The sequence below is a fragment of the Stegostoma tigrinum genome, chromosome 14, assembly GCF_030684315.1.
Source record: "Stegostoma tigrinum isolate sSteTig4 chromosome 14, sSteTig4.hap1, whole genome shotgun sequence".
Lineage (NCBI taxonomy): Eukaryota > Metazoa > Chordata > Chondrichthyes > Orectolobiformes > Stegostomatidae > Stegostoma > Stegostoma tigrinum.
Window position 1 is genome coordinate 37,146,407 of NC_081367.1, and position 27,335 is coordinate 37,173,741.

At 39.5% G+C, this 27,335-nt stretch overlaps 1 protein-coding gene across 3 annotated transcripts in view; it reads right to left on the bottom strand.

Annotated features, from left to right (window-relative positions):
• The window catches only part of pex5la (peroxisomal biogenesis factor 5-like a), a 170,041-nt gene that overhangs the window by 21,667 nt on the left and 121,039 nt on the right, over window positions 1–27,335 (bottom strand). For all 3 annotated transcript variants that reach the window (XM_048542790.2, XM_048542788.2, XM_048542787.2), the window contains 6 exons: window positions 25,491–25,614; window positions 20,875–20,974; window positions 17,278–17,373; window positions 9,001–9,117; window positions 8,377–8,520; window positions 2,883–2,953 (listed from right to left, as the gene is read on the bottom strand). In XM_048542790.2, coding sequence (XP_048398747.1) covers window positions 2,883–2,953; window positions 8,377–8,520; window positions 9,001–9,117; window positions 17,278–17,373; window positions 20,875–20,974; window positions 25,491–25,614 — 652 coding nt within the window. The remainder of the gene's footprint in view (window positions 1–2,882; window positions 2,954–8,376; window positions 8,521–9,000; window positions 9,118–17,277; window positions 17,374–20,874; window positions 20,975–25,490; window positions 25,615–27,335) is intronic.

A 27,335-nucleotide genomic window follows, 5' to 3' on the forward strand; every position in this document is an offset into this window, starting at 1 on the left:
TTCATACATTAATGACTTGGATTACAAAGGCAAATGCACTGTCAAGTCTGTAGATGTCACAAATTTGGGTGGAAAGGCAAGTAGTGAGGTTGACACAGAGACCACAGAGAAATATAGACAGGTTAAATGAGTGATCTAAACTTGGCAGATGGAATATAATGTGAGAAAATGTGAGGTTATGTATTTTAATGTGAAGAATAGAGATGTTGAACAATACTTATATGGAAAAAGACTGCAGAAAGTTGTGGTACATGAGGATTTGAAGGTCCTCATATTTGGATCACAAAAAAAATCTAACATCGAAGTTCAACAGACAATGGAGGAGATAAATGGACTGTTGGCCTAGATGTTAAAGGGAATGGTGTATAAAAATAGGAAGTCTTGTTATAACTACACATTGGCATGAATCAGTTCACAGTTGGATTACTGTGAACAGTTTTCGTTCTCTTGTGTAAGGCAGTCCTGATAAGTATCACTAGCCTGATATTAGGAAAGGAGCAATTGTCTTATGAGGAGAGGTTTAGTAGGTTGGGCCTGGAATCACTGGAGTTTAGTGGAATGAGAGGAGACCTTTTAACCCCACTGGGGTTAAAATGAAACATTTAAGATTTTTAGGGGGGCTAACAGGGTAGTTGTGGAGAGGTTGTTTTACCTTGTGGGAGAAACTAGGGCCAGACAGCAAAATCTCAGAGTAAGTGGTCATTCATTTTTAAGACAGAGGTGAAGAAGAACTTTTCTCAGGGTAGACAGTCTGTAGAATTCTTTATACGGAGTGCTTTTCAGGTTGGATCATAGGGTACAGTCAGTTCTGATTTAACGCAAGAGTTCCATACTCCTGCAATCTCGCATGAAAAGATAATTGCGCAATAGCCACACCATTTAAACTAATGGAACGTGCCAGAATCATGTTACAGCCAATACAGGTAGGGAAAGTTTGCGTTCTATAAATAGTGGTCCAAATTCTTCAATCATGTTAAAGCCAGTTCGTACTGAAGAAACACACATTTATAGCAGAACCAATTGTACATTCAAGGTTTAGATAGATTTTTAATCAGTAACAGAATTGAGGATTATGGAGATAAGGCAGGGAAGTAGGCTTCTTTAGTTAGACATTGTTACGCGGACAAGGAACGTTGTATCGTGATAGACAGATGATGGGGGCATCTAAAACTAAATTTGATTAAAATTATGATTAATGCAGTGATGAACTATTTACAATGAATATAAGACAGACAATAGGTACATTGAGTGACTAGGAAGAGACAAGTTCAACAGAAATATTCAACCTTTCCATCTTCCAAAGAAAAATCCCCACCAACCATTAAGGGAAACTGATCAACCAAGAATGAAGCCTTAGGAAACACAGCTGGGGGAGTGAGCAAGTTAATTTAATCAATAATCCTTTATTAGTCCAACAACTTAACCCAAATTCTACATATTCCAATCTACAATTCGGGTCTGTGATTTTTGCAGTGTCCATCAAACTCGGCTGATTCATACCTATGGATACCAAGCAGAACCATCAGCTTTCACCTTGGCTAAAGCTGCATGGAATCATATCATACACCTCATATTTTCCCTTGGGAGCTTACAGCCCAATGGCCTGAACATTGACTTTACCAGTTTCAAAGTCTTCCCTCCCACAAACGGTCCATCTTCTGACTCATCTATCTGCTCCACCCTTCCAATTAATCAACCACAATAACCTGCTACCTGTACCCACCTATCGCCATCTACCTATCCTCCCTCCAGCCCCACACCCCCTTCTATTTTTGGGCTCCCCTCCTCTCCCCAGTCCTGACAAAGGGTTATGGTTTGAAACATTGGCTTTCCTGCTCCTCAGATGTTGTCTGACCTGCTGTGCTTTTCCAACTCTCCATCTATTGACTCTGGCTTTCAGCATCTGGAGTCATTATTGTCTTCACACATACCTTTCATACTTTTGATGGGAATTGTCACAGTTGCTGATGTTCTACTATTTTAATTACATGAAGATTCACAATTGGGAATGGTGGGACTAAGATGATTTGGTTTCATCCACTATTTGTGGGACTACTTAGATCCGACAGTGCTCGCTGCTTTAACTGTCTTTCCTTTAAGGGGTGTTCACCCTTGAGGTACACTGAAGAGGTGTAACAGCTGCTGATCATAACTCTTGTTTGATCTTAATTCTTGGTTGATCTTCAGTCTTGTGGTCTGGCATGAAGATTAGTGGCATGTGCATTTTGTGTAAAATGGTGTGAGCTATCGGTAGGACAGGATATGCCCAGTTGGATGACAATGACAGAATCTGGGAAATTGAGTCTGTTTGTTTGCTGTTGTTTGGACAGGCAACAGAATAGCATTGCCCAACATGTGCCTCTGTTCTAAAATGCCACTCAGGAAATGCCCAAATGATTTACTGTGATTCAATGGATGATAAGATTCAATTACAGAGACAGCTGTTATAACCAAAGGCAGCAACCAGTGTAAAATAAAACTTCAAATGATATGATCAAAACCACTCACATGTTTTCATCTTCAACTCAGGTTCCTCTACCAAAAAAATATATGGGACCTAGTATGTGACGCACTTTCTTATAATACATCGAGAATAATTGCCAAGTTGAAAGCAAATACGTGTTAAAGCAATTTGAAGAGGGGGATGTCTTGTTCGTTGCAACTTTGGCCATGTTTTCTCTCTATGGTTCATGAAGCCAGTCGCAAACATTCTGGCATTTATAAATCCTCATACCAGATTCCACCCCACTGAATCCATTTTCATTATCTGAAATTTTGTATAACTAACAAAATTAACTCATTCATCCACGGACCAAACTACGTTATATTCTCTATTCCAGCACAGGGAAATTAGCGTAGACATCTTGTTTTATCAGGCTTACCTCTGGAGAGCAACAATGGCAGCTTGTTCATTTTCATTATCTGCTTGTGTGGTACCCAAGTACTGCCATGCCTGTGGACATACTAACAGTGTCAGTGCAAAGAAGCAACAGTACTAAATAACAAATTATATTCACAAGAATGCAATTGCAATGTTTATGGAAAAAGGTACAATACTTTACAGATAAGTTTTTTTGACATTGTCAGTTTTGTCCTGTTTCAAATTACAATATTTATGTATATTATGTATGTAATTTTATATAATTACGGATGAAGGATTTTCAAGTTGACTGGTGGGTAAAAAATGATAAGTGACAAAATAGAAGTTGAAAGCTAATTAATTCAATAAAACACAATAAAGATGGCAGGTAGCAGCTGTACTAAATGGAGACTGGTTGTCACCAGTTTACACCACAATAACACAGCAACTGTAAATGTTTCAGCACGACCAAATGTCTGCTCAGAGTTGACGAACTGAAACACAGACACAGATGCTATGATGTATCAGTGAGAGATGAAGATGCCTGGACACCTTGTTCTCTGAGGCAGTGAATGAAGCAGATATGGGGATCAGCAAGTGGAAGAGTCTTAGCCTGTTATTGTCAAACAGGTTCAGGGTTCTTGTAGCTTGTGTGGATGAGAGCAGAGACTGAAGGGTGGATCAACTGCACCATGATGCAGGGAACCATTGAAAATGTGAAGGCTAAAAAAAATATAATTAGGAGAATAGAGGTAGTTCTCTGCAGCTGACAAAGTGAGTCCTTAAGGCTGTACTGCGTGTCTGGTGGCAGATTTGAGGAATTTTCCTCCTGCCTGAAGAGGAGCCTGGACTGAAAGAGGAAGGTTCAGTTGTTATGGTATTCATGCATACCAATGATATAAGCTACAGTAAGAAAGAAGTTCTGCTAAGAGAGACAAATAACGAGGCATTAAATGAAAAAGTAGAAACACAAAGGTAATGATCTCTGCATTACTATACCTGAGCTACAAGCAAATTTGCATAGGATCAAAAAAGAAGTTTGAATGCACGGCTCAAAGACTGGTGTGGGAGAAATGAGTTTGGAGTCATGGGACACTAGCACCAATACTGTGACAAGAGAGATTGTACTGTTGGGATGTTCTTCACCTGAACCACGCTGGGACCATGTTCTGGGAAGTGCTATAAATAGGGAGAATCAGAGAGAACAGTGGGGTGTCACGTGTGAAAGTATTTGTCAAGTTAAAGCACGATGACAAGGGAATAGTCCAGGGTAGCGATATGGGCACAGTTGTGTAACCAGAATGTGAAAGGAATGGACAGGGTTAATAAACATAGAAGTGTACTAGAAGACATGATGAGAAGAAATGCTTTTAAACCAACAGTGGAACCGGATGTTTTGGGTGAACAGCAATTTAGAAAATCAAGTGAACATTCAGATTAGAATCAGGAGTTGGCCACTCAGCCTCTCAGGTTTGCTCTGCCATTCAATAAAGTCACGGCTGATCTGATTAATCTACATTTGTGCCAAGGGTTCTTGACATTTGCTCGAGACATGGCATTCTGGGGAAACCAATGTCTTGCTTTGCCGGCTGGTTCCTGGAGGTCCAGTTGGATAAACTGGTGTTGACACAGGACTTCTTCCTGTCCCTGCCCCAGGACCAACACCGGAAGACATGACACAAAACAATGCAAGCTTGGTCCGAAGATCGTCACCTGGGTTAAAAGAGTTTCAGTTGTCTGGAGGAATGCCCAGAATTGTTGGAAGAAAGTTAACGTCTTTCTCCACTCTCACCTGGATAAATTCCAAAATTTTCTTTGTGATACGTCACTTTCATTCTATCTCTGCAACTTTACCAACCTGCCACCAAGGTATTTGTTTTACCACTCTCAGTATTGCCTGTGAGATCTCACCCACCCCAGCCCCTGACACCATTAACTCTGGATCTCCTCAGCATTGCCTACTCACCCATTTAGGACACTTCTCCACCTGCACCAACGATGTAATAGCTGTGCGATCTGTGTTCAACTTCTCTAATCCCGGTCTGTCTGTCTCTCATCCCATGAAGAAAACAGGCCTCCAGTACAGCAGCAAGGGCTGGGGTGAAAAAGTTTTTCCCCAAATTCCCTCTAAACTCCTTGCCTTTCACACTTCAAAATTATTCTCTTGTCATTGTTCTCCCAAACTAAGGGGAACAGTTGCCTTCTATTCCATGCTCCTTATAATCTTATACATCTCTGTCATCAGGCCCCTCCTCAATCTTCCCTGATCCGAAGTAAACAACACCAACTTATTCAGCATCTCTTTGTAGTTGAAATGCTCTATCCCAGGCCGTATCCTTTGAATCTACTTTGTACCACCTCTGGTACAGTCACATCCCTCCTATAGTATGGTGACCAGAACTGCACACAGTACTCTAGCTGTGGCCTAACCAAAGTTCAGTACAGCTTCAACATGACCTCCCCTCTCTTATATCTGTTCCATGACTGATAAAGGCAAGCATACCGTATGCTTTTTTAACATGCCTTGCCGCCTTCTGCAATCTGTAGACAAGCAATCCAAGATCCCTCTGTTCCTCTGAGCTTCCTAGTATTGCACCATTTATTGAGTACTCCCTTATCTTATTCCTTCTTGCAAAATGATCCACTAAGTGAAGGCTGGCCTCCTTGATGTGACTGAGGCCTGCTGACAACCATGATAAGCTACCAGGCTTTGCGTCTGCACTAAAAGGTGCAGTATGAGGTGTTTCATTTTGGTAGGGTAAATGAAGAGATGCAATATAAGCTAAATGGCAGCTTATTTATTTCATATTGGTCGTTTAAAAGGAGTGAAGGAATGGGGGGCTAGGGTGCATGTACTCAAATCTCGAAAGGTAGCAGGACAACTTACATAGAGTATCAAAAAGGCATATGGGAACCTCAGCTTATAAAGAGAAATATAGAAACAAAGAAAAAGTTATGGTAAATCTCTATAAATACACTGAGAGGTACAGTAAATCATGGCATACAAGTCAATCTAGTGTGTAAGATAATCCCCTTTTTTCAGTTGTAAGAGTTATTGTTTCTACATACACTTCGCCAACAGGTCAAATTCCCAATCAGCCACAAATGTGCAGTATTCACAGTAGTTATAAACCTCAAGTCATCAACCCACAAACAGACTTCTTACTTAGTGGTACCTTATCACTGGTTGCAAAGATCATGCAGGTAATAAATGCTGTTCTGTAAGGACCTGCCAAATCATAACCAAACAGATCAGTGCCTTCGTGATGAACACCAAGGTTGGTGACCACATAAAACCATGTCAATGGTCCACCTTTATTCTCGGCATTTTTGAAGGGCTATTTCAAGGCTTGAAGTGTCAATTTATAAACCAGCATATACAGTAAGCAAATAATTAAAAGGGAAAAATTTGAATAGCATCAAAAAAAGAGGTAATGGTACAAATGAGAGTTTTTGGAATGGTGCATTTGATTAGTTGAATAAATCTCTCCATATTGATTGCTTCTAAGAATTGTTCCTATAAAGTGCCCGAGGTCATTTTTCTGAGTTAACAGTGCTATGTGTTTTATGCAGAATAAGCAGGAAGGACGGGATTCATACAAATACAGATGGAAAATGGCCTACAGTGTAAACAGGCTATCCTGTAATAAAGTAAGTTCCTCTCAAAAGAAAAATGCTATGTTTTAATTTAGCTGCAGGGACCAGGCAAATAGCATGGAGGTAAATAAACTGAATTCACTGCATAACACTTGATAGGGAGCCGAAACTAATCTTTAGACTGTGCAGAGTAAGTTCACTAGTTCTTTTCTTAATGGGGAATTGTACTTTTTAAAGGAATAGTGGTAAGAGATAGGGTTTCAACACTGTCATGTGATTTCCCCAACCCATGTTCCCAGTAGGACTAAGCTGTTTCAAGTTGGACTGTTGCCTAAAATGTTAGTTACTCTCAATGCAACGTATTGTGTGGATGAAGTAAAACTTAGGCTTTTGCATATAGAGTGACATACAACATCTCTAGACTACATAGGAAATCGTTTCAACATGAACTCTTAAATTGACATATTAAGTGTATCCAATCAAAGTAAGATGAATAAGATATGCACTGAAATAATGTAAACCAGCAAATGTAATATCGTAGGCACATAGGAAATAACAGCAGGAGTAGGCCATTTGGCTCATCAAACCTGCCTCATTGTTCAACAAGTTTATGGTTGATATGTCCCCGGCCTCAACTCCTCTTTTGTGCCAGGCCACCATAGTCCTCACCTCCCTAATAGTTGAAAAATATACCAACCTCCTCTTGAAACACTTCCAAAACTGTCTGGAGAAAATATTTCCAGATACTCATTATCCTCTGGGAGGAAAAATTCTTTTGCATTTCAGTTTTAAATGAGCATCCCCTCATTCGGTAACTATATTCCCTTTGAGAATCTTCCATTCACACCTTGTTTGTCTGTTATCCTTGGGAATGTTTATAGTGTCCTGCATCGTGAAGACCGAAGCAAAGTGTTGGTTTAAGTTATCTTCTGTTTCCTTGCTCTCTATCATTAATTCCCCATCAAGGGTTCCGAACACACTTTTCTATCAGTACGATATTCAGTGCTGATCTCTTTTTACCATCGTGACAAAATACACTGACATTTTGAAACGCTGCTTGATAAGTTCTGCTAGGTTTGAACAATGGTATCTAAGCTGGGATCCTTCTGCTCTACAGAACTGACATGCAAGATTTTTGTAAGCCCACAAGAGCAGAATTAGGCCATTCAGCCCATCAGGACTGGTCCATCATTTGATCATGACTGATGTGCGTCTCAACCACATTCTCCTGTCTTCTCCCCGTAAACCTCGATCCCCTTGCCAATCAAGAACCCGTCAGTCTATTTGCATAGCCATGATTATCAGCATAAATCCATGCAAAAGGGAAGTAATGGAGATGAGTTTTTCAGTAGCCAAGTTTAATTGCAGCAATTGGATGGGGCAGCAGCAAAGAAATAAAGTAGCATTTGAATCACTAAGTTCACTGCCAGGTAGATGGACTGAATGGTTTATGTGTAACTGTCCTACTTTTCAGTGAGGTATCTGGCACTGAGAACCAAAAGGGACAGAATACGCAAGGTCAGTACTAATGAGTTCCACCAATTTGGCCTCAGAATTTTCCCTAATTTTAAATCATGCCACCGCTGGTAACCAAGCCTGTAATCTGGCAAACTCTGGAATCCCCACTCAAAATCAAAAAAGTAAGATTTGGCTCTTTGTATCTAGATTTATAGCAGCAAGTATCTAAAGATGAGTTGTTACGATAGTGGTGCTATAAAAATGTTTATTATTGTTCTAAAAGGCCTGAATCAGTTTTCATGGTGTGTTGCAAACATTAGTGACGACGAACTATATAACCTGTTTTGTATTACTAGGCATAACCCCACTAATAATATTTCAACACTCAGATTTGCATGTATGCTTTGGAATTATCAGTGCATTAACATATAATCTGTGACTGTTAAATATCATCAGCCTACCTCTGCATCATAGGGGTCTTGCAAAATTGCTGATTCTAACAGTAATACAGCATTGGGTAGATCTCCTTCTTTCTGCTTTTTAAGAGCTTCCTCAAATGCATTGGGCCAGTCTTTGAAGGGATTGTCGGTGTGAAAATAATAGCCCTGTATCAAAGGTTAATTGGAATGAATAATATATCTTGAAACAAATTGCAAGAATTAATTATCTAATTTGTAGAACTAAATTGTTCTGCTTACTGATAGCTTAAGAGACATCTATTGCATATAACCCATTCACGATTACTTTGCTGTTCTTGTTTATTGGGTTACAGCAATTAAATGGCTTCATTAATAATTAAAATACTATCCATTCAACATTTGTTTGATTCTCTTCCATCACTCATTAGTACGCTGTTTTAAATGGTCAGTACTACAATTACAAGATTAGAATCTATCTTGTGTAAATAATGATGTGATAATAAATTCTTTCTGCTGTATTTTCCTCATTTCTGCCATGTAAATGAATTTGTCGTCACCATTTTCTCATCGAGTTTGAATATAAATGAGAATCAACCAAAAAAACTGACAGTTGTAAAATTTTAATTAGAAAGCAACAAATTGTGAAGATCATATTTTCAAGGGCACCTTCTCATGTGGGGAGATGTTTGTATTTGTCGCTGGCTGTTCACTTCCTGCAATCCAATTCCTACGTGCCATTTCTTCCCATTCATCTTGCATCTTATCCCAGAATTCTGTGTCAGACTAGTAAAAAACAATGAGATATAAAAACAAAAATACTTCAATCACAATCTGATTTCAATGAAAGAAAGTCAAAGAAAATACTTGGTAGCAATTCATTAAACATCAGATGTACAAGTAAGCTAGTATTTTCTAAGGCAGAGAACAATGAGGAGGTTGCCAGATGAGATGAAGTATGAATGCTTAAGAAGAAAGCAGGATGATAAGCCCGCTTTAACTGACAAAATATAGTTCTTTTCAAGTTTCTCACAGGACTGGTCTCAAAGATTTCCTTTGAGAGAAAATGCAACTTCAAGATTGTTGGTTTCTTTTGTCAATTATACATATTCACAGTGCATACTCATGCTGAATACTTGAAGTGTGGTCAATAATTGTCTTGTCCAGGAAAGTTGTCCTTTTCATAACTCTCAGCAGCAGTATATATCTGAAATGCATTGTACCACAAATCAATTTAGTCTTTAAGATCAACTGATTCACTTATTTATTAGTTTACATTGTGCTGATATTGGAATTCTTTTGTTATTGCATTACAAAAAAAATCACCTAATATGAATAACATGAGGATCAGACTTGGAGTGAACCATACAGCCTCTTGAGCCTTCTTGGTGATGCAGGCTCGAAGGGCCGGATGGCCTACTCATACATCTACTTTCTATGTTGAGCCTGCTGTGCTATTCATTGCAATCACAACTGATCTGATTCAATGCCACTTTCCCACCTGGTCCTCATATCCCTCAACTCCCTGGCAAGCTAAAATTCTATCTGTTTCAGCCTTATCTATTCTCAACAATGCAGCATTCACAACCATTTGGGGCGGAGAATTCCAAAGATTCACACCCTCTGAGTGAAAACATTTCTTCTCAACTCAGTACTAGATGATTGATCTTTCCCTGAAGCTGTGGCTTTATCTTCTAAGTTTGCCAGGGAGGAGAATCACCTCCTCAGTGTCTACCCAATCTAGCCCATTTACAACCTTTATGGTTCAATAGATCACCCTTCATTCTTCTAAACTCTGGACGTGTTGCCCAAGTTACTCCAAGGTTTTCTAAGATTACCAAAGGATCTTGATCAAATAGGTCAATGAGCTGAAAAATGGCAGATGGAGTTCAATCTGGATAAATGTGAGGTATTGCATTTAGGTACAACAAGAAAGGGTACAGCTTATAATTATTAATGGTAGGGCCTTGGGTAATGTTGTAGAACAGAGGGACCTAGGGGTTCAGGTGCATAATTCTTTGAAGTTTTTGTCACATATAGAGAGGATCGTTAAAAAGGTATTTGGCACGCTTACTTTCATTGCTTAGGCCCTTTTGGGTATACAGGTTGGGAGATCATGTTGAGGTTGTACAAGATATTATTGAGGCCTCTTCTGGAATAGTGTGTCCAGTTCTGTTTGCCCACTTAAAGGAAGGATACATTAAGCTGAAGAGGGTTCAGAAGAGATTTACCAGGATGTTGCTGGTATGGAAGGTTTGAGTTATAAAGAAAAGCTGGATAGGCTGAGACATTTTCATCGGAGTCTGGGAGGTTGAGAGACAACCTGAGAGAAGTTTTTAAAATAATAAGGGATAGAGATAAATAGTTGTCTTTTCCCTAGTTTAGGGGACTTCAAGACAAGGGCACACTTTTAAGGTGAGAGATTTAAAAAAAGACATAAGGTGGCCATCATTTTACACAGAGGGTGGTTCATGTGTGGAATGGCCTTCCTGAGGAACTGATGGATGTGGGTACAATTACAATGTTTAAAAGACATTTTGGATAAGCAAATGAATAGTAAAGTTTTGGAGGGATTTGAGCTAGGAGGATCCCGGTGAGACTAGTTTAGCTTGGGATTAAGTTCGGCATGGACTGGTTGGACTGAAGGGTCTGTTTCTGTGCTGTATGACTCAAGACCATTTCCTCAACTTTCATTCCTGTAACCAGTCTAGTGAATCTTCACAGTACTGCCTTCAAATTCTTTATAGATATGGAATTTAAAGCTCTGCATGGTACTTTAGATATGATCTTAGCAAAGCCCTGCAGAATGTAGCTACCTTTCTTTATTTTTCTTCTTCAATCCACTTGTGATAATAGTCAATATCCTCTTTGTTTTCCTAATTGTTCTATCTGAATGTTAACTTGCTGTGTTTCTTGTGAATATACCCAAACTTCTCTGGCATTTAACTATTAAAAGATCCACATCTTTTTAAAAATATTCTGCACTTCTATTCTTACTACCAAAGTGAATACATTCTTACTTATCCACATTATAGTCCATCTGTCATCTTGTTGCCCACTGATTTAACCTGTGTATCTCCTTATAGTTTCCTCACAACTTACATTCCCATCTTGCTTTGTATCATCGGCAAATTTTGATACCTAACTCCTGTCTCTTTATGTCATTTGTGCAGATTGTAAGTAGCTTTGGCACTATCTGTGGCACTCCACTAGTTGCAGCCTGTCAACTTGAAAACATCCTCTTTAGTCTTACTTTCTGCAGCATTTCAGTCTTTCAGTATGCTAAGATCTTATCCCAAACTCCAGGAGTCATTATCTAGCATTGTATCCTTTTGTAAGGCACTTTACCTAATTAATTCTCAAAACCCATGAAAAGGACATCTTCCTTTCATGTGTCTCATTACATCTGCAAAAATATACACAAATAGATTTGTTAATGCAATTTTCCTTGTGTAAATCATGTTGATTCTGATGTTATATGTGCATTGTTAGCTCTAATTAACTGTCATAAGGAAGGCATTAGAAGCTGTTTCTAAACAAATTATAGCAGGATACTTTGTCAGAGTCAGAGAACATTGGTTTTGTGAAAGGGAAATCATTTTTAACCAATCCTTTGGAGTTCTTAGAGTAAGTAACATATGCTTTGGATAAAAGGAACTGATAGATACACTTCAACAAGATTTTGAGAACCCATTTCATATGGTGCTGTAGCAAAAGTTATTGCAAAAAAAAGCTTGTAGTGCAGTGGGTAACATATTGGTATAGATAGGATATTGGCTAGCTAACATGGAAAAGAATAGGTGTAACTGGGTCATTTTATGGTTGTCAGGTTGTGACAAGTGGTGCGACACAGGTATCAATCCTGGTGCCTGAACCTTTTTACCATTCTATATATGTGAGTTTTTTTAAATATGAATTTTTGAAGAGACTGAAAGTATGGTTTTTTTTAATGACACAAGGATAGGTCAGATGGCAAGTTGTGAAGAGGACACTAAGACTTTCAAGAAGACTTTCTTAGGAACTAAAGACATCAAATAACTTGGGGAGAAAGCAGGAACAGGGTAGTGAATTGGATGATCAGACAAGATTATACTGAATGGTTGAGCAAGTTCAGATGGCCTACTTCTGCTCCGATATTTTATGTTTACACAATGAGGCTATCAAGAGATATTATTAGGTTCATATGGGCAAAGATTTGGAAAATGGAGTAAAATGGCGGAAAAGTAAAATTGTCTGTTGGTCCATCTAGGAGAAATAAAAAGAACACATTATGTAAATAGTGGAAGACTGCAAGGCTGTCGAGGGATATGCTGAGGGATTGAGGTATCTCAGTGTCTCCTGATTTAAAGAAAGGTGTAAATGTATTGGAGGCTGTTCAAAGAAGGTTTACTAGATTCATATCTGAAAAGGGCTGGTTGTCTTTTCAGGAAAGGTTGCGCAGGTTTAGCTGGATTGATTGAAACACATAACATTTTGATGAGTTTTGAGAAGGTGCATGTGGTAGGTATGTTCAGACCTGTAGGAGAATCAAGAACTAGCAGTTACTGTTTAAAATTAAGGGGCCACACAAAAGCAATAGAAGGAGCATCGTTTCCTCACAAATGGTTCTGTGTCTTTGGAACTCATTTCCTCAAAAGACAGTGGAAGAGGAATCTTTGAATATTTTTAAGGTGGACATGGATTCTTCATTGGCAAGGAGGAAAGGTAGGTGGGAATGTGAAGTAATCAGACAGCCATGATCTTGTTGAATGGGAGAGGAGACATGACAACCTAATACATTTGTTCATACAGGACCTCATCATTAAGAGTATTTTCCTGACAATGCATGTCAGATTAATTGGCCTGTGAAGGCTCAACTAAGATTGTATTTATCAAGAATTACTTTACAGTAAGAAAAATGAATTATTCCCAATGTGAATTAATTCATATTGTTATAAGCAACATTGATTTTATATTTGAAAATTTATAGCTCTACATACTTTGAATAAGACAAAGTCTTCAAAGTAAAGTTATAAGTATATCCCCACTGCTTGTAACAGGCATGTTGGTATTTTGTTTGTGCGATTAAAGCACATAAGAGGTACAAAATAATAGTAGGAAGACAGAAGACAGTGGTGGAATTAATTACATTTTCCACTAATAGGAGCTTTTGGGAAAGTAGTGAGACAAGTTCTGAATGTACAATTTCAAACCCTGATAACATAATTTTCTTTTTATCTAATCAAAAACAACAGTTCTAGCCAATCATTTGCTCAGGAGTCCGTTTCAGGGCACTAACGTGTAGGTTCTCACTCACTTTAATGGAGATATTTTACTGCATGGAAGCTCAGAGAGGTGATACGTTATCCAGCTGAACAGTAAAGGAAAGAAATGACAGTGCAAGGCAGAACAGCAGTAAGTATGGCCAAAATTAGCGTTCCTTCTCTGCTTATGAGGAGTATGACTGAAAATGACCCACTGTATTGGCAAATGCTTAGTACTATTTGCCCAAAATATGTGCTGTCCAGGGGCATGGATGATATAAATGGTGGTAATTGTCTTGCTTAATAGTCTTTATGTAGATTATCACTCCTGACAAGGCAAGTAATGTTTAAAGGATCTAATTTTAGAGGCATTGCATTGTATTTCCTGAGTAGCTCCAGAATGTCATGAGTAACAATATGAAAGTTACAGTCACCATAGAAATAGAACATAGAACAGTACAGGCTCTTCAGCCCACAATGTTGTGTTGACCTACTATCCTACTAAAATCAATCTACCCTGCATACCTTACATTTTACTACCCTCAGTATGCCTATACTATCCTCCATGTGCCTAAGATATTTGAAATTATATCACAGTATTTATGGAAATGTATCCTAGGTTCTGATTTTAATGATTCTCTCTGCTTTGATATTCTGCATCAAAACTAGTTGGAATCATCATGGAATATGGGAGATAAGACTTTTGAACATTTATCATCCACACACAACAATATCAGGGAAGTATATGCACTCTTTCAAGCAGAATTTAAAATGGCATAAAAAACTGTGCAAATTACTGATGTTCCAATTTAAAAGATCAAGAATTATTCTCAATTCATCCCTGTTGAGTGTAAAAGAAACAACGCTACATTGCTTAGGATCTTTTCAATCTGTACTGATTCAAACATTTATTGAGAAACAAAGGAGAAGGCCCATATTGCAGGTCATTGTTGAAATTGCAATGAATATGAAAGCTAATATATCTGTAAATCTGATTATGATATAGCTTCATATTTTATTCACAAGAAGATTGTGTAACTATTTTTGTTCATGTTGCAGGCAATGCAGGCTAGATCAGCATCAGTTGTCCATCCCTAAAAACCATTAAGAAAATTATAGTGATCTGCCTTCCTGAACTTTGTAGTCCTTGAAGTGTATGGGCACACAGAATGCTGTTAGGCAAGGACTACTGGGACTTTTCTCCCCCAGCAATAGTAAAGAAATGGCAAAATAGTTCCAAGTCAGAATGGTGAGTGGCTTGCATGAGGACTTGCAGCCCTGGTTTTCCTGTGCATTACCTATCCTTGTCCTTCTAGATGGCAGTGGTAGAGGGTTTAGAAGATGCTTGCAAAGGAGCCTTTACAAATTGCTGCAGTGTACCTTGTAGATCGCATAAGTTGCCGCTATAGAGGAGAAAGTCAAAAGAATGAAGAAGGAAGTAAATGTTGAAGATGGGGTAAAGGGTGACATTCAAACATATCGTCTTGTTGGATGGTTTGGAGCTTCTTGAGTGTTGTTGGGCCTGCATCCATTAAGGCAAGTGTAGATTTTTTCATCACAACCTGAATTGTGTCAGAGATGGTGTACAGCCCCTGAGGGAACCGGGAGAAGAGTTAATTGTCTGCATGGCATCTAATCTTTCAAGAGTCTTCTTGAATGTTAAGCAAAGATTAATATATCATTCAGATATATGAAGAGAGGCTGGAAATTAAAGTCGCCAAGTGCTTTGTTCATCACATGAAGGAGGAGGGACATTACAAAGCTTAAATGGCACTCCTCTGTATTTGTAAACCTGCCCAGTGCCTGTCAGGAAGGTTGGCCTTTCAATGTCTTGTCTACCGATGGCTAACTGGTTACAACTGTGGGCAAAATTAAGACTTCAAGAATATTTTGCACCTTTGAAAATATGCAATGCATTCTCAATCCTATGTAGAGGGTAAGCCTCCTGTGAGAATTCACATTGCGTGCCCAATAATCCACACAGATCCTAATTTTTCTGATTTCCTTCCTCACAAGGACAAGGGTGGTGGTATACATATGATGACTTAAGGTTTCATCTCACTCCAAAGACTTCTGTGGATATCCCAGACTTCCTACCAGTGTTGGGGTGGAATCAGGTGGTAATGAATCATTGCTGGATGGCTATCTTTATTCAAAATCCTGTGGCTCAACAGGTCACAATAGCCAATACCACCATCATCTTTACTGAAAGTTGTCCTATATTTGCTGACAGTAGAAACAAGCTACTTCATCTGGATCTCAACTTACCAATGTCAGTCTGTAAAACAAAGTAAGAAATGTCTCCTCTAGTTGGTCCACCGCCCATGACACTTAGAGGTGGCTGGCATGTTCGATCAATATCAATAATGGAACAGGCACATAAAAGATCAGTCCAGTTCCCTGCTTTTCGAGCAGTTCTAGGTTCCATACAGATTAATAGACCTTGAGTATGCCATATGCTACTCATAAGATTAACGACACATGTTGTCTAAGGGCACCTAGATATCTCTTCACACTTGTGACTCCAACACCAGAGGTATTCTTAACTTCCTTACCTTCAATGAAGTATTTTTTGGGTCAGTCAGGGATTCCCAGAAATTCTTTGCAAAGGAAAGAGTGATTGAAGACAGATAGGGAGAGCACCAGAAATGTAACATGAGATTCAAGCACACAAACAGCCCAAACTCATGAAAGTAGGGATTCTTTACTCCACTGCCATCAGGTCTTTATAACATGCAGGGGGAATTATGTTTAAACTTGGAAAACAGAGTATTCATATGGAATTACGCCTGTTGTTCACTTCTGGTTGAGAAAATGCATGTATCTCCCTCTCCCCTTTCCTCAAAAGAGGGTCTGCTCGACCAGCTGAGCCACCTGTTTATTGCCCTACTTCAACATTGCCACTTGCTGTTGAAGGCCCCATTACATGATGATATCAAGGAGATAACTGATGAAGCAGATGAGGGTTTAGGACACTCCCCTAAGGATCTCCTGCAGTGATGTCCTGGTAGTGAGATGACTAACTTCCAACAATCACAGCCATCTTTCTTTGTGCAAGATATGATTCAAACAGTGGAGGATTTTCTCCCTGATACCCATTGACTTCAATTTTGTTTAGGCTCCTTGATTCTATGATTGGTCAAGTGCTGATGTCAACAGCAGTCACTCTCATCTCACCTCTGGAGTTCAACTCTTCTGCAGTTAATAGAATGAAAAAGGGGGAAGTAAAGAATGAGTGAAATAATGGCATCAAGCATTTTGGAGTTCTAGGAAAAACTGCATTAAGGTAGAAGACTGTGATGAATCATAATGTGAGGAGGAGGAATGTATGTAGGATAGTGTGGTGCTGGAGGAACACAGCAGGCCAGGCAGCATCAGAGCAGCAGGAAAGTTGAGGTCTCAGGTCAGAACCAGCCGAAACATCAACTTTCCTACTCCTCTGATGCTACCTGGTTTGCTGTGTTCCTCTAGCTCCACACTGTGTCATCTCTGACTCCTGCAGCGGCATTTCTTACTATTTCTAAGGTAAGTAGGATGCCATTTTTGGCACTTTAAAGCAAGAGTACATGTGTCAACAACAAACCGATAGCATGTAATTTGCAGTTTTGAAATACATTAAGTAGAATCCAAAAGAAATTATGATGTCTTTAATGTGCAAGTGCAAAACATAATCTCAGGCAAAATGTGTGGAAAATTCAGAGACCTCAACTGCTGCCTTTGCTCTTTCAAATTCTTCCTCTGTTGAGTGGTTCCGGGTCAGTAACACACTTCCCCAGCGTTGTTCCTTGGTCATCTGAGTCTGTAAAGGGACAATAAAACACAATTTCTATTATGAAGAAGATAGCTCAACTATAAAGGACTTATGGGAAATCTTAATTGTTTTAAAATTTCTTCTAATTAAATGGTTTGTTTTGTCAGTAAAAAATACAATACAGAACTACAAGGTTTTCTACTATGGAAGAAAGTATTCAACACATTTGCTTAATACTGTTAAACTGGCTAGCGATGAAGTTTAAAGAAGTCTGGAAACAGTAACAAACTGACTATGCACAGTCATTGCAGATTAGACCACAAAGCAAATAGCATGCTATAAACCATCAGATTAGTGAAGTATAAAATAGATTTTTGTCTATACCTAGAGGCTGCTCAGTTCTCAAGCACAGCAAAGAGGTAGAAGCAGCAAAGGCCAATTAGGTACAACTTCAGTCCGGTCACATAGCCCAGGATTCATGATGGTTCATTAAATCAGCAGTGTTCATCCTGCATTTGGTACAGGCTCAAACTTAGAGGGGAGAAAAAAATCTTCAATGTCTGCAAGGGATGCCGAAGAGACCCTGCTGCCGTGCAATGGAAGTTTGAATAGGTACGCTAATTTATGACCATCACAATTTCAGAGATGTGCTGCAACCCAGCAGCAGCAAAAACATCCCAATTTCAGGAAGTTGGAGGGTAACTGCAGGTCCCTTAAGCCTGAAGCTTCATAGCCATTCTGTTCCCTTGTTCCCAGCAATGTCAGGCAACAGCCCTGTGCCCAGAAGGGAATTTGGGCCAGGTATAGTTATACTAATACCTTGTACAATTGCAGCAAAACATCCTCGCTACTGTACTCAAATCCTCTCATTGTGAAGACTAATTTACGATTTGCCATTTTTACTGCCTGCTGAATATTTTCAGTGACTGGTGTATAAGGACACTGAAGTCTCATTCCACCTCCTTCTTTTCCACTCTATCCCCATTCAGAGAATCATCGTCCTGCCCGGAACATTTATCCACATTATACTGCATTTGCCATGTATTTGCCCACTTGTTGAAATCACAATGAAGCTTCCTGCATCCTCCACACAGCTCACCCTCCCACCGAGCTTTGTTTCATCTGCAAACTTGTATATTTGACAAATTGTTTTCTTTTCTTAATCACTAACATTTCATCAATAATACCTTCTCCATAAATTTTCTCAAATACCTTCTATAATATTAAAAAGCCAAAAGGAAACCTGACGCACTGTAGAGGTATCTGAACCCCTATAAGAGGTACCTGACAACTCCCAAGCATACCTGAGTCCCTCTAAATGGTCTCAAGACCATACCCATTAGGGTACATTACCTCTCCAAAGTTCAGAACTGCTCTTAGCAGGTGCAACATGCACACTTCTCGTCCAATCAACAGGATGTCAAATTCCTATTTCACTAAAGGCACCTTGTTGTGTATAGAGCTACCTGTTGCTTCTGTAAAATGTATGCAAGTTCTCCACATGTAAATTTGCTCTGTTTAATGTTATTTCACTTTAATCTCAATAATTTATTATAAGTGGACATCTCATTGAGGGCATGAGGTTTGTTATAATGTTCAATTGCCACTATTTTCAACAGTCAATTGCCACTATTTTGGCACAACCCCTCGCTTTCTGATTTGCAGCCTGTCCTGGTGCCATTCTGCTGCCGGAGATTTGCAGTAGGAACCACTGAGCTCATAAGGATCACCCATCAAAATTGCCATCTGCCTGATAGCATTTTCTTGAGAAGCCAATGCTGCCGCAGAACCTCCACAGATACAACAGAGCTACCATCCCAAGTGGCAATGTGCCAGCCAATGCAAAGTTTGGCAGCCTCCCTTCTGCCCTGTCAACAGGGATAAGCTTGGCAGCCACCCCAGACATGCAGGATGCTTGTAGGACTGAACTCAACACGTACCCTGCCAGCTGCAACGCTTCCGCAAGGCACTAGCAGTACGTAGCTGGACTGAGCTTGGCTGGATCTGGTGTCTGAGGTAATGGGTGAAACAGAAGGGCCCCTGCAGCCATGAGGAGCAGTGGCACAAGATGGGTCTGGAAGTGGTGCTAACACGGGCCATCAAAGAACCCCAAACAGCACCACCAGGAAGTGGTTACAATGCAGCCGGGAACAAGCAATGGTCCCAGTTCAATGAACAAAGGGCCATTGATCCTGACCTTAGTCAGTGGCTTCCTCTCTCTCCAGAGTCAGAAGGCCTTCTGCAGGAGCTACTGTAATTAATTTGTTACATTTTTCTTTTGTACAGATATTCTAAGGTTGTTCAATTTATCATGCAGAAATTTACTTATTTTAAGAACTATATTTCAACTTAGAGATACGGGTGTAGTGTTTTGTGGTACAAGATAAGGGTCTTTGGAACCTAAAGCCAATTGGACATTAATTCCTATTCACTTAAAGTCACAATTTTCAGGAATGTGGCCCAAACATTAATTGAGGACCCTTCTATGTAAAAACCTGGCCTGACTCCAACCCAGTGGCCTAGAGGGTCACTAGCATCTGTGTTGAATATGTTTTGATTGTGTGTCAGCCATTCAAAGTGCTGTGTATGTTATGTTTGACCACACTTTATTAACATGAGGTAATTATAAGTTAATTCTTAGTAAATATTCGACTTTTAGTAAATATAGTAAATAAGTAAATATTCGACTTTTATGTTGTATCTACATTGTTTACAATTTAGAAACATTTTCTTCATTGTTCAGTAAACAATAATTATTAAATAGATATATGTTTGCTCACACGTTTGTGTAATTTTTTTTGCAACCATGGAATCATGCAACATTTTGTTTGCCCTTGGTTAATCCACACATTTGCTTCCTTATAAGATTATCGTATGAAAAAAAATCCAGCATGTCCAGAATTCCGATAACTTCGATCATAACAATTATGAATCAGGTATTGAAGGAAAGAATTGTTGAATAAGTCCAAATACATCAATGGATTTTGGACTGTAGTGTTTGAAATACTACTACATTCTTAGATTCTCATAAGTCACTGAAGTAATATTTTGAGCTTGGAATCGCATCCACGATGTGCAATGGTAAGACTTGAAATTGGGCATTTCATGCAGTGTTCCACTGATTTCATTCCACTTAAGAGACTATGCGATAATCTTTGTATGTTAAAAGTAAGACATAGAATATCAAAGTATATTTTCAAAATTCAGCCTTCTGTCCTAAACCCTGCATCAATTTTCTGGCCAGCTATTGTTTCCTATTGGGTTTGAAAAGGAGATGAATAGGAAGGGTAAAATCGCTTAGATCTCATGCTGCATACAATTAATTGGTTTAATGTTTGCCTTGATCCTCACTTACGCATTTTCCACCTGGAGTTAAAGCCCTCCCTTTTAATGTCAAAGATGTAAATGTCATAAACATCATATTCTTTCAGAAGTATCAAAAGTCCTTAAAGGATCATTGTCCCATTTTTATTTTACAGGGCCAAATATTTGAGCCTTGTAACATGTTTTAGTAACTCACTTCCCTTAAATCACTGTAACATATTCTACCTGTGCTGTTTGTATTTGGTCCAAATCTGTCGAAGTTGAACGTAGTTCCAATGAATTTTTACCAGACGCAAGTTCAGATGGGATTCTATTTTCTGTAGACCTGAATAGAAGAATATAATTTTAAATCCAAAATAGCACATCCAGTCCTTATTGTGCAATGTAAGTGCAACCATAATTGGTTCAGGATTTTCATCAGACAGATGCTATTAGATCAGCTAAAATCTAATAGAAAAGGGGATCACAGACAATTGTGGAAGTAATGAGAAAAGTTCTTTCAGGTCCGTGAAGAGTCAGAGAACTGTCTGAAGGATAATCAAGAATTGGTTACATGGCAGTCAGGCAAGACTTGACTAAAAGATAGATTTAGATCAATTTGGAAACTAATTATCAGTGGGGACTGCAGAGATTGGAGTTGGGTCCATTATACTTTACTATTTTAATAATAACCTTGACGTACATGGTGTGGGCATGATCTGCAAGTTTGCAATGATACTAAGATTTGTGTGAATTTATTTTCTTCACTTGCAGGATGATTTCTCCATCTCCAATTGCTCTGGAGTCACTTTTCTGAACCACCACAAATGATGTGGTGAAAGAGCACTAAGAGCTGTTTGGGTGGGAAATTCCAGCATTTTAAATGAAGGAATAGATTTCAAAGTCAGGATATGGCATGACTGAAAGGCAAGTTTGGAGGTGGTGGTGTTCCCATGCACTTGCCACTCTTGTTTACAGGTTTTGGAGGGATTAGATCTAAAAGCCTTGGCAATTAGTTGTTGTGCATTCTGAAGCGTTACTCACTGGAGCTATGGTACACCAGTGGTGAATGGAGTGACCTGCACTCACGCAGGAAAATTAAAATAATTGTACTACATTCCTGACTTTCGACTAATAGAAAGGCTTTGGGGAATCTGTACATGAGCTATTCACTGGGGGAAAGATAACGTCTAATCTGCTCTAGCAGTCATATTATTTGTGTTTCGTTAGGTCTCTCGTTAATGGTGGCTACCAGATATCGATGGAGTGTGATTTCATGGAAATGATTCACTGAATGTCAAGGGATGAAACTCTCTCTTTTTGGAGATAGACATTGCTTGTCAACCAACCCTAAGGTTATGCCCCCACTTTAACCCACATCCCACGCTTCTTCAATTCGGATCTACACATCTTCACTGAGCCTCCTGGTTCAGGAATGAACTGGATTTTTTGGTAGTATGGCTGCTTACAGCTCTAGTGTGGTCGCTATTCCCAACTGGTGCTATTGGGCTTAAAGAACTACTGGCCATTGATTAGTTGGCATCTCTGTTAGGTTCTCCACAGAGAAAGGGCAAATGCCTCATCTTTTAAGTTAATAATGCTGGTCCCAATATCAAATTGCTGTCAGGCGGACATAAGTATCACGGGCCCATGACATTTTAGCAAGGAAGGCAGTAAACATAGTGCACTGAAACATCCAGGCTATGACTTCCGGGAGAATTGCACTATATTTGGAGAAGTCCAGTGTTATGTGTGTGAACAAGGCAGATACTCAATATTCAGAGATAGTAGGAACTGCAGATGCTGGAGAATCTGAAATAACAAGGTGTACAGCTGGATGAACACAGCAGGCCAAGTAGCGTCAGAGGAGCGGGAAAGCTGATGTTGCAGGCCTGGTTCCTTCTTCAGTAATGGGGAGGGCAAGGAGGTTCTGAAATAAATAGGGAGAGAGGGGGAGGTGGATAGAAGACGGAAAGAGGAGAAGGTAGGTGGAGTGGAGACAGACCAGTCAAAGAGGCGGGGATGGAGCCAGTGAAGGTGAGGGTAGGTGGTGAGGTCGGGAGGATATAGGTCAGTCCAGGGAGGACGGACAGGTCAAGGGGGCGGGATGAAGTTAGTAGGTAGGACATGGGGGTGGGGCTTGAGGTGGGAGGAGGAAATAGGTGAAAGGACAGGTTAGGGAGGTGGGGACGAGCTGGGCTGGTTTTGGTTCTTTGCAGGTCTGGGAGAGGAACGCTCTGAGCTGGAGTAGGCTTGATTGTAAACCAGACTGACCTATCTCCTCCCTACCTCCCCACCTACACTCGCCTTTACTGGCACCAGCTCCGCCTCTTTTGACCGGTCTGTCTTCTCTCCACTTATCTTCTCCTCTTTTCATCTTCTATCCGCCTCCCCCTCTCTCCCAATTTATTTCAGAAGCTCCTCCCCTTCCCCATTTCTGAAGAAGGGTCTAGGCCTGAAACGACAGCTTTCCTGCACTTCTGATGCTGCTTGGCCTACTGAGTTCATCCAGCTCTACACCTTGTTATCTCTGTATACGCAATATTCACACAGCATTAGGGAAAATCATTCAAGTTGAAAGAAGAAAAGGTGCCACCTTTTCCTAGATTCTCCAGTCTGGGAAAATGCTCTTTCATTGCCCCCTATGTCAAACCCTATCATAATCTTGCATGTTTCAATGAGATCACCTCTCACTTTTCCAAACTCGGGGCAATATAGACCCCATTTCACAATCTCATTGAGTGGTGAAATGGGCTACTCCTTGATATGCTTAGGAGTATTTGATAGCAAGTTAATCAAATCATATGACAAGGGGTGTTTCATATATCAATTTAATTTTAATAATACCGTAATTATGCTTTTCAACTAACCACTTCAACAAAAGGGAAGGTATATACTACATTGGGCTGGGTCTTGTTCCTTAGATCACTAAAGGTGTGTTACTGTGTTATTCACAAAAGGGACAACACAATGGTTCAAAGAATTCTGCCACGCAGTTGGAACTCTGGGAGTTATTTCTCCTACTAATTAATTCTCAATTGTTTCAAGAAATTGCTGAACAAAACATAGACCATAGAACATAGAACAATACAGTGCAGAACAGGTCCTTCGGCCCTCGATGTTGCGCTGACCTGTGAACTAATCTAAGCCCATCCCCCTACACTATCCCATCATCATCCATATGCTTATCCTAGGACTGTTTAAATGCCCCTAATGTGGTTGAGTTCGCTACATTCGCAGGCAGGGTGTTCCACGCCCTTACCACTCTCTGAGTTAAGAACCTGCCTCTGACATCCATCTTAAATCTATCACCCCTCAATTTGTAGCTATGCCCCCTCGTAGAAGATAACGTCATCATCCTCAGAAGAAGACTCTCACTGTCCACTCTATCTAATCCTCTGATCATCATGTATGTCTCTATTAAATCCCCTCTTAGCCTTCTTCTCTCCAATGAGAACAGACCCAAGTCCCTCAGCCTTTCTTCATAAGGCCTTCATTCCAGACCAGGCAACATCCTGCTAAATCTCCTCTGCACCTTTTCTAATGCTTCCACATCCTTCCTGTAATGGGGTGACCAGAACTGAACACAATATTCCAAGTGAGGCTGCACTAGCGTTTTGTACAGTTGCAGCATGACATTACGGCTCCGGAACTCAATCCTTCTACCAATAAAATCTAACACACCGTAAGCCTTTCTAACAGCACTATCAACCTGCGTGGCAACTTTCAGGGATCTATGTACATGGACACCAAGAACCCTCTGCACATCCACGCTACCAAGAATCTTTCCATTGACCCAGTATTCTGCCTTCCTATTATTCTTCCCAAAGTGAATCACCTCACATTTATCCGCATTGAACTCCATTTGCCACCTTTCGGCCCAATTCTGCAGTTTATCCAAGTCTCCCTGCAACCTGCAACATTCTTCCACACTGTTTACCACTCCACCAACTTCAGTGTCATCTGCAAACTTACTAACCCATCCACCTATGCCTGCGTCCAAGTCACTTATAAAAATGACAAACAGCAGTGGTCCCAAAACAGATCCTTGAGGCACACCAGTAGTAACTGGACTCCAGGCTGAATATTTTTCATCAACCACCACTCGTTGCCTTCTCACAGAAAGCCAGTTTCTAATCCAAACTGCTAAATCTCCCTCAATCCCATGCCTCCCTATTTTCTCCAATAGCCTACCATGTGGAACCTTATCAAAAACTTTACTGAATAAACTGCAAATGGTTCAGAAGCTTTTAAACTATAACACTTTGCGCAGATTACGGAAGATTGGATATTTTACCCTCTTCAACATGCTGCATCTGTAAATTGTTTCCCTTGCAAACACTTTTAACTCAATAATTTTACATTGAATGTAACTGTGACATATTATTTCTTGCCTTCAAAAGGTGCTTGAAGCATGTGGTCAGTAAGTCATGGATTTCATTATATCAGTTCAGGTACTGATTCTATGTCTTATTTTGAAAATAGTAAAGAATAACAATGCAATTTTCCAGTCATAAAGGACATGGTCTGCTGTGTCCCCATGAAATCAGAAACATTTGAACTTTTCTGCGCAATTTAACTTGGTTTTTGAATGTATGCAATTAATAATCACAAATTAATAAAGAAAGTTTATTTTATTAGATAGTGGAGTATTAATGAAATACTATCTTGCATAAAATTTTACATTTTTTTCAGGTCTTGTTACAGGAAAGCAACGGGAATATTGTTCATGAAGTTGATCATGGAAGGTTGCTATTAGCAATGAAAGAGAAAAATGAAGGACTATGAAGCATGGAGAAATCAGCAGAATGAGTAGATCACCACGACAACTCTGATTAACATACAAGTTGATTTTTTTTTACCATAAAAACTCCTGTGAAGTAGTCCTGTTGGAACGTCTTCTTTCTGGTACCCAGTGATCCTCAGGGGTTTTAGCACTTTGTAGATTTACTTCTTCCCATTTCTCTAAATGTGGAGGCATACTGACTGAAAGTAGAGAAGAAAATTTGTTATTTCTGAGAAGAAAATTAACTATTAATTCTATTGTGCAGCTGATCAAAGTATAAATTCGCAGGCACCAGGTAAAACTCAGATCTTTCTTGAGCCTTATGTGAGGAGTTGGAACTTTTATTAATTTTGAATAAAATGACTTCCCTACCAATTAAAGATAAGACAAAAGATTATTTCCCATTATAATTTATTGATGGTTGGCTAAATAACGTTGTTGACGCAAGAAGTTGTAGGCGTCCACCTGTCTTCTGAAATTTCTACATTTAATTTTAAATTTGTGTTGAACAGCCCAAGAACTTCCTTTCTGTCATTCCATTAGACGTTTTTGTTAATAATCATTGCATTTCATTTATATGTTCCTTGATAGGAAACCATTTAAAATTGAAAATGACAAAACATTTACAACATCATAATAGTAGAAGAGGTAAACAAAAGATTGATACAAATTAGGCCATCCAATTTGTAGCTTGAACCTAACAATCAGCTTTCATTGTCCTCATCAGAGGTATCATCTAGTTCTTGCTTAGTCACACAAAACACAATGGTCCAGGAAGGATAAACGAATGGTGAAAAATCAGTGTTTTCAAGAGACCTTCATGTGCTCCAGCGACGTTAAAATGCTTCACAACCAAATGTGGGTGCACCTACAGCGCATGGCCTGTAGTAGTAATGGAAGCTAACTCATCACTACCTTCTTAAGGGCAACTAGCATCAGATAGTAAAAGCTGGCCAGCTAGTGACATCCATATCTCATGTGCGAATAAAAGAAATCACCTCTGATGTGTGATAACATGGTGTGAAACTGGATGAACACAGCGGGCCAGGCAGCGTCAGTGGAGCAGGAAAGTTTGATGTTTCAGGTTGAAACCTTTCAAACTTTTCTGCTCCTCTGATGCTGCTTGGCCTGCTGTGTTCATCCAGCTTTACACCTTGTTATCTCAGATTCTCCAGCATCTGCAGTTCCTACTATCTCTGTACTTCTAATGTGTAGTTGCTTTGTTTTATATGCAAACATAGCTGATAAAGTAAGGCAACATGAAATTATATAAAATATTAGTTTACTTATTCTGGGCATAGTGAGGAGGGAGGAGACATTGTCAGGGCACTGAGAAAACTCTCTTTGTAGAGTGACGCTGTGGGTTAAATCAAAACAGGCCTTGATCCGATAATCTGGACATGTTGTACTGAATGGCAGCATTTATCTTGTAAAGATTTTGGAATCAGAATTTTGTAAACACTTAACAACGTAGCAGTCCCTAGTGTTGCACTGAAGTATCAATCAATGTTCATACTTCAGGGTCTCTCAAGAGTGCTACAACTGAGCTTATCTGATACTCAATCAGTAATTACTATCTCTGGGAAAGGAGAACGAAGAGCTAACATCCAATTATACCTTTTCCATAAAAGCACATTTCTTGACATGCAGCACTAATATTAGGTGCAAAAATCAGCTTCATAGACTACTCTATCCTTAATACAATATAGAAGATGAATTGGAAAATGGGGAACCTAAAAAGGGAAAAGAAATGTGGTGAAACATGCATAAAATGTAAAAAGGCAAGCAACCGCAATACTGTGTATCATCATAACAATAAGTAACAGACAAAAAAAATCCCTGTAAGAACTTTAATGAAGAAAGATATAATGGCTCACTTTTGACAAAGTCTTTGATCATACTCACTGCTTTTGCCACCAAC